Source organism: Hypanus sabinus, chromosome 22, assembly GCF_030144855.1.
Source record: "Hypanus sabinus isolate sHypSab1 chromosome 22, sHypSab1.hap1, whole genome shotgun sequence".
NCBI lineage: Eukaryota > Metazoa > Chordata > Chondrichthyes > Myliobatiformes > Dasyatidae > Hypanus > Hypanus sabinus.
Genome location: NC_082727.1, coordinates 21,678,865 through 21,693,470, shown reverse-complemented (window position 1 = coordinate 21,693,470; position 14,606 = coordinate 21,678,865). Strand labels below are relative to the sequence as shown.

The window sequence follows — 14,606 nt, the reverse complement described above, 5'->3', positions numbered from 1 at the left end:
GTAGCTTGGTTTTAAGCTGGAAGAGAATTCAAGGAGCTTCAGGAACGTTGCATTTGGCTTTTGTGGGTATAAAGAACCAAAATCTACTCTGCAGGCATTAAGGTTATTACATGAACTACAAGTGGGAGACAAAAAGCTCCTTGTAAAAGTATACTGTACTGTGTGTTAAGATATATTCTCTATTGAGTTGGCGTTTATAGCTAAGCAGGGAAGAGAGTTGTGTATTTGATATTACAGTAACATTTCAGTAATCTTTTACATACAGTACACTTAATTAAGCATTTTTGGTCATTTAAATTACAGGTTATATGCTAAGATCCATTAATTTCATACATCACACTACCACATGATACATGCATGCCTCACTTACAGTAGATGAAGTTACACCTGCATTCTTTGACTCCTGTGTATTTCTTTGAAATAGTTTAATGTTTTGAAGTTACAAAACATTACACTTGGCTTTAACACCTTGATCTTTTTAATATGGCCTTGTGCTTAATTGATTATAGGAAGAGGAAGGATGGTGAACATCTCCAGTCTACAATGGGTAATTAGCAGAGGAGAGAGTCAGCAGCTCCAAGTTCCTGGGCTTTAACATACCAGAAGAAATATCCCAGGCCCAGCACACAAATGCAATCACAAAGAAAGCCTAGTCTTAGGAGGCAGAGTGGTGGAAGAATGATTTTCAGAGTCACTTTTTTGTGACTAGTTGTGTGCCACAGGAATAAATGCAGGACCTTTGCTGTTTGTGATATTAATGACATCAACATGAATGTTGGAGGTGGAATGCCCTGGTTAAGGTTTTTACTGCTATGCTGCAGGTATTTAATTTTATCAGTTCTGTAAGAGCCATCTGTTCTGCTTTCAGCCTGTTTGGTTTGAACTAAGATAAGGGGCTTTGTTCAACTTAGGAATGCTGTGCCAGTCAATCAGAATGGTGGAATTGGGAGAAGGTTCTAGAGGGCAGAGAGGTTTTTGTGACAGACACTAGGGTGGGTCATGGTCTTTTTGGCAGGAACTAGGAGAAGACAGGAGGGAAGATGGCTAAGGATATCATCCCTGTTGCATAAGGCGTTTTGTGCAGATGAATGGTTTCAAGGAGAAGGGACTAATACTCCTGTGGGGGAGCCCAATTGTTCAAGAAGGATTTCGAGCAACATTCTGAAAGTGGCGTATGCTTTCGCACAGGCTGAGGGTCCAGCACACAAGTTAAGCCAACGTCAAGATGAGCTCCAACTTGCGTGCACACTTAACTGTTCAATTATGATGGGCCTTTTTGTTTTGTTTTTCCTTTCTTTAATAACTGTTTGGTTAATTTAATATTCATAAATATATTTTGTAATTATACGCAGCGCATGGTATGTAATTTCTTGCTGCCAGACGATTGCATGAGTAGTAAGTTGTACAGTATTCACACAAATCAGGTGGGCAAGACATCCCAACCTCACAGGTTTGGTAGGACCCAAGTCATATCTACCCTAGATATACAGTTGGCCCTCCTTATCCGCAGGGGATTGGTTCCGAGACCCACTGCGGATACCAAAAAACGCGGATGCTCAAGTCCCTTATTTAACCTAGCTCAGTGCAGTGGTCTTTAAGATCCAGCAGAACTCCAGACTTTATTTAACATGTCTCAGTGCAGTGGACATTAGGACCCAGCAGCGTCGCTCTGAATCAGCAGTGTTTCTGTTCACGAAAATAAACATGATCACAATTGAAAATAAGGTGGAAGTAATAAAGCGATCGGAAAGAGGTGAAATGCCATCGGTCATTGGAAAAGCGTTAGGCTACAGTCGGTCAACAATCGGAACAATTTTAATGGAGGATGTGAAAGGCTAAGCAACGCAGCGGTTTAATTATTGGAATACATATGTTTCTTAAGTGTTTTATATGCACAGAAAGGTAAAATATGCACTATATACTAAGAAAAACGTTTGACTAACTGACGCTAAATAATACTGGATGTACATGTTCCGACTTCAAATCTGACTTAAAGACGGACTCAGGAATGGAACTCATTCATAACCCGGGGACTTCCTGTACTTTTAAATAATCTCTAGATTACTTATAATACCTAATACAATGTAAATGCTATGTAAATAGTTGTTATACTGTATTGTTTAGGGACAAGAAAAAATAGTCTGTACATGCTCAAACGAGTGCTGGAGAAAGAACTTCTGGGTTTTCCTGATCTGTGGTTGGTTCAATCTGCGCACGCGGAATCCATGGATAAGGAGGGCCGACTGTACAGAGTCTGAGAAACGTGGTTTTCACAACACTGGCTGTTAGTGAGGGGCTAATGAGCGGCATCTCTAGAGACACCAGTGAAAGTGACCTCAGTCAGTTTGGATTGGCAACATCTCCTTCATGATCTCCATCAACAGAGGTGCACCACAAGGTTGTGTGCTTTGCCCCCTGCTCTTCTCATTTTACACTTAAGACTATGTGGCCAAGTACAACTCCAATGCCATATTCAAGTTTGCTGAAAACACAAGAGATAGCCCAGTGAGTCTTACTTTAGTGGTTGGTAAATTGATGAAGATCCTGAGAGGCAGGACTTATTAACATTGGGAGAGGCATAATATGATTAGGAATTGTCAGCATGGCAGAGGTTACAGTGGGACATTGATAGGATGCACAACTGGGCTGAAGTGGCAGACGGAGTTCAACCCAGGTAAGTGTGAAGTGGTTCATTTTGGTAGGTCAAATATGATGGCAGAATATAGCATTAATGGTAAGACTTTTGACAGTGTGGAGGATCAGAGGGATCTTGGGGTCTGAGTCCATAGGACACTCAAAGTTGCTGTGCAGGTTGACTCTGTGGTTAAGAAAGCATACGGTCGATTGGCCTTCATCAATTGTTAGATTGAGTTTAGGAGCCAAAAGGTAATGTTGCAGCTATACAGGACCCTGGTCAGACCCCATTTGGAGTACTGTGCTCAGTTCTGGTCACCTCACTTCAGGAAGGATGTGGAAATCATAGAAAGGGTGCAGAGATTTACAAGGATGTTGCCTGGATTGGGGAGCATGCCTTATGAGAATAGGTTGAGTGAACTCGGCCCTTTTTCCTTGGAGTGATGGAGAATGAGGGGTGACCTGATAGGTGTGTATAAGATGATGAGAGGCATTGATCATGTGGATAGTCAGAGGCTTTTTCCCAGGGCTGAAATGGCTAGCATGAAAGGGCACAGTTTTAAGGTGCTTGGAAGTAGGTACAGAGGAGATGTCAGGGGTAAGTTGTTCTTTTAAAATGCAGAGAGTGGTGAGTGCATGGAATAGGTTACTGGCGATGGTGATAGAGGAAGATACTATAGGGTCTTTTAAGAGACTCTTAGACAGGTACACGGAGCTCAGAAAAATAGAGGGCTACGGGTAACCCTAAGTAATTTGTAAGGTAAGGACATGTTTGACACAGCTTTATGGCCCTAAAGGCCTGTATTGTGCTGTAGGTTTTCTATGTTTCTGCTACTGTCTCAGACAGATTCAAAGGTGGTGATGAATCAGCATATAGGAGTGAAAATGAAAATCTGGCTGAATGGTGCTACAACAACCACCTCTTACTTAATGTCAGCAAGACCAAGGGGCTAGTTAAAAACATCAGGAAAAGGAAACCAGAGGTCCATGAGCCAGTTCTCATTGGGATATCAGAGCTGGAGAGGGTCTGCAACTTTAAATTCCTCAGTGTTATTTCAGAGCACCTGTCCTCAGCCCAGCACACAAGTGCAACTACGAAGAAAACATAGCAGCGCCTCTATTTCCTTGCGAGTTTGCAATGATTCAATATGATACCTAAACTTTGACAAACCTCTACAGATGTGTAGTGGAGAGCATACTGAGTGGTTGCATCACAGCCTACTATGGAAACTCTATTGCCCTTCAGTGGATGTGGGCCAGTCCGTCACAGGTAAAGCTGTCCTCACCAGTCAGCACATCCCATCCACATGAAAAGCTGTTGCAGGAAAGCAGCATCTGTCATTAGGGACCATTCTCCCCTCCCCCCCCTCCACTACCCAGGATATGTACTCTTCTCACTGCTGCATCAAGGTACAAAAGCCTCAGGACTCATCACCAGCTACAATAGTTATTATCCTTCAAACATAAGGCCCTTGATGCAAAGGAAATAACTTTACTCACCTCCATCATTGAAATGTTCCCACAAACTATGGACTCACTTTCAAGGACTTTTCATCTCATACACTCGATATTCATTGCTTATTTTTTTGTAATTACAGTTTGTGGTCTTTTGCACAGTGGCTGAATGTCCAAGTTGATGTAGTCTTTCATTGATTATTACTCTATCACAGATTTATTGAGTATGTCTGCAATAAAGTGAATCTCTGAGTTGTATATGGTGACATATATGTTCTTGGCTAATAAATTTACTTTGAACTTTGATGTTTTTGAACTCTGCTTTTATTTTTACAGTCCCGTCTTGCTTCTGACAACCAAATCAAAAACATCGCTGAAATCCTTATATCAAATGCAATATATCCTCATCATCCATGTCAACTTCTCAAAAAGTACAAACGTGTCACTGGAATGCAACATCCACCAAAAAAATCCACTGCCTTTTCTTCATTGAAGCCCAAGTAACAATTTACATTTTTTATCTTTTCCAATAATTTGCACACTACCAATGCAAAATTGACTGGATAGTAATTATTTTGATAAATTCCCTTCTTTTTTAAGCAAATTCTCAAGGTTGGCTTCATCACTGCATCCTCTGATTTGTCCTTCGTAGTTTTGCTCTGTAAATTAATATTTTATCTTACTCAAGAGAGTCATAAGTAGAGTGGACCACACAATGAAGGACAATTCAAGAGGAAGAGGAGACTTGATAGGCATGTATCAGGTTATGAGATACGTTGATGGAGTGGACAGCCAGCAACTTTTCCCAGGGTGGCAATGGAAAATATCAGAGGACATCCATTTAAGGTGTCAGAGGTAATTTTTTTTAAACCACAGAGGGTGTTTAGTGCCTGAAACACAATGCTGGGGATGGTAGTAGAGGCTGATTAAGGATATTTAATAGACTCAAATAGGCAGATGGATGTAAGGAAAATAGAGGGTAATAGACTGTGTAGAATGATCAAGTAGTAGATTTATATTGGTTGGCAAAAGGGCTTAGAAGTTCTTGTGTAGGATTCCTTAAAGGTTTAATTTGCAGGTTGAGTCTGTGAGGAAGGCAAATGCAATATTAGCATTCATTTCAAGAGGACTAGAATGTAAAAGCAAGGATGTATTGCTGAGACTTTATAAAGTAGTGGTGAGGCCTCACTTGGACTCTAGTGAGCAGTTTTGGGTCCTTCATCTTAGATAGGGTGTGCTGAAACTGGAGAGGACTCAAAGGAAGTTCACAAAAATGATTCGATTAAATGGTTTGTCATATGAAGAGCGCTTGATGGCTCTGGGCCTGTATTCACTAGAATTCAGAAGAATGAGGGGAGACCTCATTGAAACCTATCAAATGGTGAATGGTCTTGATAAGAGCGAATATGGAGAGGATGTTTCCTGTGATGGGACATTCTAAGACCAGTGGATACAGCCTCAGAATAGAGGAGTGTCCCTTTGGAACAGATATGTGGACGAATTTCTTTAGTCCGAGTGGTGAATCTGTGGAATTGTTTGCCACAGGCAGCTGAAGAGGCCAAGTCTTTAGCTATACTTAAGGAGAGGTTGACAGGTTCTTGATTGGTATGGGCAAGGAGGGATACAGGGAGAAGGCAGGAGATTGGGGCTGAGAGGAGAATTCAATCATGCCATGACATACTGGCAGAGAAGACTTGATGGGCCAAATGGCCTAATTCTGCTGCTATATCTTATGGTTAGCATTATCTTCAAATATGCCATGCTCAATATTGAAGAAATAGTTCATTCAATCTGTATCGAAGAGAATCAATCTACTGTCCTAGAATCAAACATCATGCAATCTAATGGAAAAAAGACCCACATTTTTCTTCAGATTTGCATTTACAATTAAGAGCATTATTTCTTCTCTGTCTTTAGGGACAGAAATAGTTTACAAATACAGGTAGTCCCCGAGTTACGAACTTCCGACTTACGGACAACTCATACTTATGAACCGAGGAAGAAGAATGCCGCCCACCATTTTAAGTCGTTGCCGTTGACACTGTTGAGTGTTTAACTTTGTACTTGGCTTAAAATTTTCTTAGTAAGATTCACCCTGATCCCACCCCGAGTTCCCAAGTTTGATCCAGTGACAGACCGCTCCCATGCCGGGTTGATGTCGATCCAGTGACCCCCGCACCGACCATGCCGAGTTGATGTCAAGCTCGCAACTCAACCTCGTAAAAAAACACTGCCACCTCCAGTTTCAATTCCCATGCAGAATATTGTGGAGGATCAAATACCCAAACCCAGCACAGCCCCCACTTGTCCCATTTAGCCTGTCTCAGTGCAATGGTCCTTAGGACCAGGCGGACCTCGGGAGCCGGTGCAGCTCAGGACCCGCCGCCCTCAGTGTTCCTGTTCCATTGACGGGAAGCAATCGCGATTGAAAATAAAGTGGAAATAATAAAGTGTTTGGAAAGAGGTGAAACACCATCGGTCATTGGAAAAGCGTTAGGCCACAGTCGGCCAACTATCGGAACAATTTTACAGGATAACGGGTAAAGTGAGAATAATGGAGCATGTGAAAGGCCTTGCCCCGATGAAAGCTACAATTATTACTAAGCAACGCAGTGGCTTAATTATTGGAATACATACATTTCTTAAGTGTTTTATATGCATAGAAAGGTAAAATATATACTATATACCAAGACAAATGTTTGACCAACTGACGATAAATAATACCAGATGTACTTGTTCCGACTTACGTATAAATCCAACTTAAAGACTGACTCAGGAACGGAAGTCGTACGTAACCCGGGGACTGCCTGTAGTACAGAAGCTAGTTAGAAATACACTAAAATTTAGGGCCCTTAAAAATATCTGTAGAGTGCCATTGGTCAACCTCTGAAAAACTGCAGCAGTTGGCAATTCTAAACTTTAGGAGTTAAAAATAGAACAAACCTACCTGTAGGTCAAAAAACTTGCTGTAACGTCTGTAGATTATATCTGAGGTTTTATCTGACCAGTTTACTTGGATAACATAAACCTGTAAAAGTAAAATGAACTTTTTAAATATATATACACACACACACACAGACATTTTGTTGTGCACTCAATATTTCAGCAATACTTGAGTAATCTTGTAAATATATTTTGATTCAGCATTATTTGTTGTATATCTGATTCATTAGGGTTATATGTAAAAATACACAAATTACATACATCATGATGCTACCATGTGATACTTGTGCCCCTCACTTAAAGTAAAACATGAAGTCAGGCTCACATTCCAGACTCCTGTATCTTCTTTTTAATTAACAATGTTTTTAAGTTACAAAACATAACATATTTAAATGCAAAATATTTTCATGTAGAGTGTGCAGATTTGCTGCTCTCAATCAACCATGCTAGAAGTCCAGTACTATCTCCCCATCTTTGTAGAATATGTTTACTGTTCCAACCAAAGAGACTCCGAGAAACAAGGGAAATGGTGATCAGGCAGAAAAGTTCTAAGTAAATTTAAAATCAAAGTAGATATATGTTACTATATACAGTGGACTCCCATTAATTCAGACACATCAGGACTAGTACACTTTGGGTCAATTAAGTGGCTGTTCCAATGAGCTGAAGTTTCATGGGATACAGTATTGTGCAAAAGTTTTAAGCACATATAAAAGTCAATAAAAATGCATAAATAAATAAAAGTCAACTGCACAGTACTGTATTTGTCAACACCGAGCAGAGAGCGAGTTTGTAAATCTGGCAGGAGCATACGATGTTGGGAATGGCGAGGGTGAAGAGCCGCGAGAAGAGTGTAGGACAGGCAGCAGAGAAGTTCCGGGATGGGGTTAGGCACGAGTGCAAACACACCCAATCCTGAAACAGCAGGCAAGGCAATCTGATTCCAAACAATTGCTTTATTGATCATTAGGAATGTCTTCCCAGTGTGTCCTGCTCCCTCCCCTCTCTCTTTTTCCTCTTTTCCCAACCATGATTTCCCTCTCTCTGCACCCTTCCCACTCTCAGTCCACAAGAGACTCCATCAGAATCAGAGTGATTAGAATCCATGTCATGAAATTTGATGGCAACATGAGTGAATCTGCAGATGCTGGAAATAAATAAAAACACAAGATGCTGGCAGAACTCAGCAGGCCAGACAGCATCTATGGGAGGAGGTAGTGACGACAATACTCCTCCCATAGATGCTGTCTGGCCTGCAGAGTTCTGCCAGCATTTTGTGTTTTTATTTTTTTTTCCATGAAATTTGATTTTTTCTGCAGCAGCAGCAGTACAATACAACATATAAAATTACTAGTGTTGTGTAAAAGTCCCAGGCACTGCAGCTATATAAAATTCAAAGTTATTTTTGATTATTGAAGTACATATACACCATACATAACCCCGAGATTCATTTTGTTGCAGGCATATTCAATAAATCTACAGAATAATAGCAATAACAAAATCAATGAAAAACCACCCAACCAGGGTATTCAACCAGAGTGCAGAAAACACAAACTATGCAAACAGAAAAAGAAGAAATAATAATAATAACAACAAGCAATAAATATTGAGAACATGAAATGAAGAGTCCTTGAAAGTAAGTCCTTTGGTTGTGAAAACATTTCAATGATAGGGCAAGTGAAGCTGAGTTAAGTTATCCCCAATGGTTCAATAGCCTGATGGTTGAATGGTAATAACTGTTCCTAAACATGGTAGTGTGAGTCCTGAGGCTTCTGTACCTTCTTCCTAATGGGAGCAGCAATGACAGAGCATGTCCTGGGTGACTGCATACATCAAGGATAAGATATGCTAGTTAGCAATTCTCAATGGTCAAGGATGCTGGTAACAAGCTTTGTTTGTGTGAATAAATTACATAATAATAGAGACAAACAACATGAATCACAGAAAATAGTTAAATTAAGTAGTACTAGAATAGAAATGAAAAAAGTTAGGTGCTTGATTAAGTTAACATTTATAAATATACTTTCTTTATAATTGTACGCAGTTTACAGACTGTTATTTCTTGCCAACAGGTGATTGCATGGGGGGCAGTAGTTACACAGTATTCACACAGATTGGGGTTCAGGTGGGCAAGACATTCCAACCTCCCGAGTTTGGTGGGACCCAAGTCATATCAACCCTAGACGTACAGAGTCTGAGACAGATGGTGTTCTCACCGCTGAGCCCTGTGGCTGTTAGCAAGGGGCTAACAAGCCACATCTAGAGACGTCCAGTAAAAAGAGGTTTAATCTTCAAGATGCATAATTTGAGGCATCACTTATATAATACAATTACATGTCTTACTACATTTTATGCAGGTTATTCTAAATTAATTTGTATCATATGCTCCTTGTTAACTATGACCAGTTCAAACCAACAGATGTAAAGGCTGGTGAAGCAGTAATTCATAATATAGATTTAATACACTTACTAGAAAATCAACAGATGCTAAAAATCCAAGCAACACACTAAATGCTGGAGGAACTCAGCAGGCCAGGCAGCATCTATGGAAAAGAGTCCTGAATAAGGGTCTCAGCCCGAAATATCGATTGTTTACTCTTTTCCATAGATGCTGCCTGGTCTGCTGAATTCCTCCAGCATTTTATGTGTGTTGATTTTGTGTTTGGTTTACATCAGATTCCTGAACCTGCATGGATAACTTCACTCATCTCAAATCTGAAATGATTCCAAAACCTACAGACTCACTTTCAAGGACTCTGCAACTCGTTGTCAATATTATTTTTTTAATTTACGCTGTTTCTCTTTTTATATATTGGTTGGTTGTCAGTTTTATGTATTGTTTTCCATAAGTTTGGTTGTATTTCTTTATTTTCCTGTAAATGCCAGCAAAATATTAATCTCTAGGTAGTATAAGGTGATATATACTGTATGTCTGTTAGCAAAGAAAAATGGATGAAGAACAACATTGAGCCATATAAAACAAGTGAAGTCTACAAGTTAGCATACACGTCACAGAAACAAAGCCTGTCACTGGCATCATTAGCCATTGAAAATTATTAACCATGTTTAGTAAGATGTCAAGTGAAAGTGTTTGGTCAACATTTTAGTGGAAGTAGGATTGAAAGAGTAAGACAAAAAAAAGAGAAAGAAAACATTAGCTTAGGTTACAAGCTAAATTGAGATGGAAAAAAATACCTCCGAGAATTATATTTATGCACCAGCTGTGATTGTTATACAATTTATGATTGTACATTAAGAAAGTAACCTTTTTGTGTTAGGTCTCTAAGAGAAAAAAACAACATGTGATATTGTTTACATAGAGCTGTTGCAGGAAAGGGAAGTGGTTACAATAGGAAATCTGTTAACATGTAAAACATCTCCAGATGTTGCCTATTGTTATACATTTAACTGTTTGAAACATGGTGCAAGTAATCTTGCTGATGTGGTACCTTCAACCTGCACTGAATTTAAATAGTTTCCTACTGCTGTTATTATGAAAATCAAAATTATCAACATATGTACAGTATGTATTATTTGTATATGAATACATGAATCGTGATCAGTAAGATGATACAAAGATTGATGGAGTTGTTGATAACATGTTTTAAGCTGCAGGGTGATATCAATTTATTAGTGAAATGTGCTAAGAAATGGCCACAGATTTTGTAAGTATTACTGAGGCTAGAACATACTATGAATGGTAAGGTCCAAGTGTGTTGAGAGATAGAACAAAAGTTCAGAGATCCTCAAAGGTGGCAGCATAGGTAAAATAGGATACTAGCCTTTTCTAATCATGACACTAAATATAAGAGCAAGGAGTTTATGTTTCAACTTTATAAAACATTGGAGATATCTCAAACTATCTGCTGGAGGTTTCTGATTCTTGGTGGAGTGTTTCAACCTAAAACGTTGACAATTCCTTTCCTCCCACATATGCTGTTCAATCTCCCAAGTTGTTCCAGCAGAGTGTTTATTGCTCCTGATTTCAGAATCAATTGTCTTTCATATATCTATTTGTGAAACCCTAACTGGAATACTGTGTACAATTCTAATCACCACACACTTCTGGCAGAGTAGGATAGTAGGGAGACTGATAGAGGAGATTCACCAGAGTGTTGCCAGGGATGAAGTATTTCAGTCACTCAAGATTGTTTAATGTCATTTGCTGTACACAAGTGCAAGGATGCTATATATATTATATATATATATATATATATATAATCCTGGTATGGATGCTACACAGCCTCCTTTCTGATGGTAGCCCACAAACAGGATGGGAGACATCCTTCATGATATTGCTGGCCTTTTTCCAGCACCTTTCTGTTGTTATATCCTTGAAGGCAGGTAGGCTGGTGCCAGTGGTGTATTGGGCAGTTTTGATTTCCTGTCCACTGCACTGCAGTTTATGTACAAAGCAGTGAAGGAGTTTGTTAGGACACTCTCTACTATGCATCTGTAGAATGATGTGAGTATGGATGTGCTCCCTTCAGCCTCCTCAGAAAGTACAGCCGTTAGTGAGCTTTCCTGACTGTGTAGGGATGTGTTCTGGGACCATGAGAGGGTTTGTGTGACGTGCATTCCCTGGAGTTTGAAACTGCTTCAGTTTCCACTGCTGTGCTGCCAATGTAAAGTGGGGTATGAGTTCTTCTGAAGTCAATAATCATCTCCTTTGTTTTGTTGAATTAAGGAAGAGGTTATTTGCCTGGCACCAAGCCTCCAGCTCTTACATCTCCTCTCTAAAGGCTGCCTCAACCTTGTTGGTGATGAGCTCCACCACTGTCATATCATTGGCGAACTTAACAATGTGATTGTTCAGGTGTTTGGCCATGCAATCATGTTACAGCAATGTGCTCAACACACAGCTCTGGGGGGCAGGGGGCACCTGTGTCGAGGATGATGAGTTATGAAAGGAGACCAAAGAGGGAAGCCCCCAACATAAAGGAGATTGAGAAGGAACATGACTGGAGTATATAAAAGTTATTAAAGGTAGAAGTGGTAAATTGCATGAATCTTACCCAAATCACAAGCAGATAAAACAAGAGGACACAGATTTAGAGTAAGGGATAAGAAATTTACAGGTAATCTGAAAGTCACATTTTTCTTCCATAAAGTATCTGGAATACCGTAACAGAGTGGTGGATGCAAAGTCACTAACAGCATTTGTGTCTAGACAGTCAAATAAATAACCTAGGTATAGAGAAAGATGGAAGATGGAATTAATATATGGCTGCTCACCAGTCAACAATAATGTGGTGAGCCGAATGGCTTGGTTCCATGTCACAAGACTCTATGACTCCTTTGAAATGTGGTTAAGCTAAAAGTTATTTCCGCAATTGTTTCTGCAAACTAATCACTGTGGCTGCATCTTCAAATAGATAAGCAATACTCATCTGCATGAACTGGTTGCAGTGTTTTTTTAAAGTGATAACCTTGGCATCAGGGTCCAGCCAACTATCCTTTAAAGAATTTTACATTCTACTGTAGCTAATAAAAGTTTTGCATCAAGTCCTTGCCACTTAGTCTTTGGCATGAAGCTGCCTTTGACCAAGCAGAAAATTGCAATTCCTATTCAAACTTGCCACTTTCAATGAAGATAACTTCTATCTCAAAAAATTTACCAGAATAGCAAGAAGCATTTTCGTCTATGAATAACCTAGTTTCCTAGAGAACTTAAGTTTGAACAATACAAAGGGTCCCTTGAACTCTTCAATATATTAACACTGTCAGAGATAGCAACAAGGATACACGAACACCAGAGTTCCTTTCCCATTTTTCCCACTGCCTTAGACCATAGGAACAGGAAAAAACATTCAATTACTTGAACCTTTCTCATCCTTGACACATCTCAACAGGTCTAAATCCCAACTTCATCCATTAACTTAGCCTGGCTACTTAAACAATAAGTAGCCTAGTTAAATGGGAGGAAACCCATGTGGTCATGAGAACATATACAGTTAAATAGCTGGGTTGCTGGGCAGCGTGACTCGTGGAGTGACATAAAGCTTAAGGGGAAGATCAGAATTCGACAAAAGAATTTCAGAATATGGCCTTTTGAAATATTCAGATTCAGATTCAGTTTATTGTCATTTATAAACCACAAGTACAATGCAGTTAAAAAATGAGACAACGTTCTCCGGAATGATATCACGAAAAAGCACAAAACAGACCACACAAGAAAAACCACATAATGTTTGGTAATCCCCAATCCAGAGTCCGGAGAGGCTGCTGCGTATCGATATCGCGCTACCGTCTTAGCACGTTCCCCAGAAAGGAACTACAAACCCATCAGACAAAACTAAAGCTACAAGACATACACAAAACCACATAGTTACATATAGTTATAGTTAACATATAGTTTCAACAGTGTAGACAATACCATAATTGATAAAAGACTAACTGACAAAGACCACATAATTATAACACATAGTTTCAACAGTGCAAAGCAATACCGTAATCTGATAAAGAGCAGTCCATGCACGGTTTAAAAGAAAGTCTCAAAGTCCCGACAGCCCATCATCTCAGGCAGACAGTAGAAGGAAGAAAAACTCTTCCTGCCATGAACCTCCAGCGCTGCAGCTTGCCGATACACCACTTTGGGAGCTCCGACCACAGCTAACTCCGAGTCCGTCTGAAAACTTCCAGCCTCTGACCAGCCCTCCGACACCGAGCACCGTCTCTGCTGAGCGCTTCGACCCCAGCACTGGCCGCCAAGCAACAGGCAAAGCCGTGGATTCGGGCCTTCCTCCCGGAGATTTCTCTGATCGCACAGTAGCAGCAGCAGCAAAACAGGTATTTCAAAAGTTCCACCAGATGTTCCTCCATGCTTTACACATCCGTCTCCATCAAATCAGGATTGTACACGGCCCCTACTTACAGATAACAGATATTCATTCCTGGAGTGGCCGCTGCACGCTGCACCGCGCCGCCACCTTGGAGTTGAGTATTTGTGGAAACGTGTGGGTAATATGACCAGTATACAACAAAGGATACCAAGGCAGTCAGAAAATAGGAGAATCTGGGTTTGGTGGGCATTGATTGCAAGGCTTAAGATAAATACTGAAATAAGATTCATACTACACTACAGAATGACAAGATGAAATTGAAAGAGTAAGATCACCAGGGCACTTACATCCATTGCAATGAAGTACTTTGAGAGATTGGTCATGAAGCATGTCCATTCCTGCCTAAGTGACTTGGATCTGCTCCAATTTGCTACTATCATAACAGGTCAACAGCAAGTGCCATTTCATTAGCTCCTCAGCTCAGAACATGTGGACAATGAAAATGCATATATCAGGATGCTTTACATTGACTACAGCTCAGCATTCAACATTATCATTCTCTCAAAAATAATCACTAAGTTCCTAAACCTATGCCACAATACTTCCCTGTGCAAATGGATCCTTGATTTCCTCACTTGCAGGCCTCAGTAAGTATGGATTGGCAACAACAACCTCTACAACCATCATCAGACGCACCACAAGGATGTGCAGGTATCCCTGCAAGCAGCTAAAGTGCTACACCTGCCCATTCACCTCCATTCAGGGCTCCAAAATTCTAAGTTAATTTTTATC

General features: G+C 40.1%; 1 protein-coding gene across 3 annotated transcripts in view; it reads right to left on the bottom strand.

Moving 5' to 3' along the window:
- sh3pxd2aa (SH3 and PX domains 2Aa) overlaps positions 1 to 14,606 on the bottom strand; it is a 322,252-nt gene that overhangs the window by 249,583 nt on the left and 58,063 nt on the right. For all 3 annotated transcript variants that reach the window (XM_059947263.1, XM_059947261.1, XM_059947262.1), the window contains exon 2: positions 7,037 to 7,117. Coding sequence is in view for 2 of the 3 variants with exons in the window: in XM_059947261.1 (XP_059803244.1) it covers positions 7,037 to 7,117 (81 nt within the window). In the remaining variant the exon portion in view is untranslated. The remainder of the gene's footprint in view (positions 1 to 7,036; positions 7,118 to 14,606) is intronic.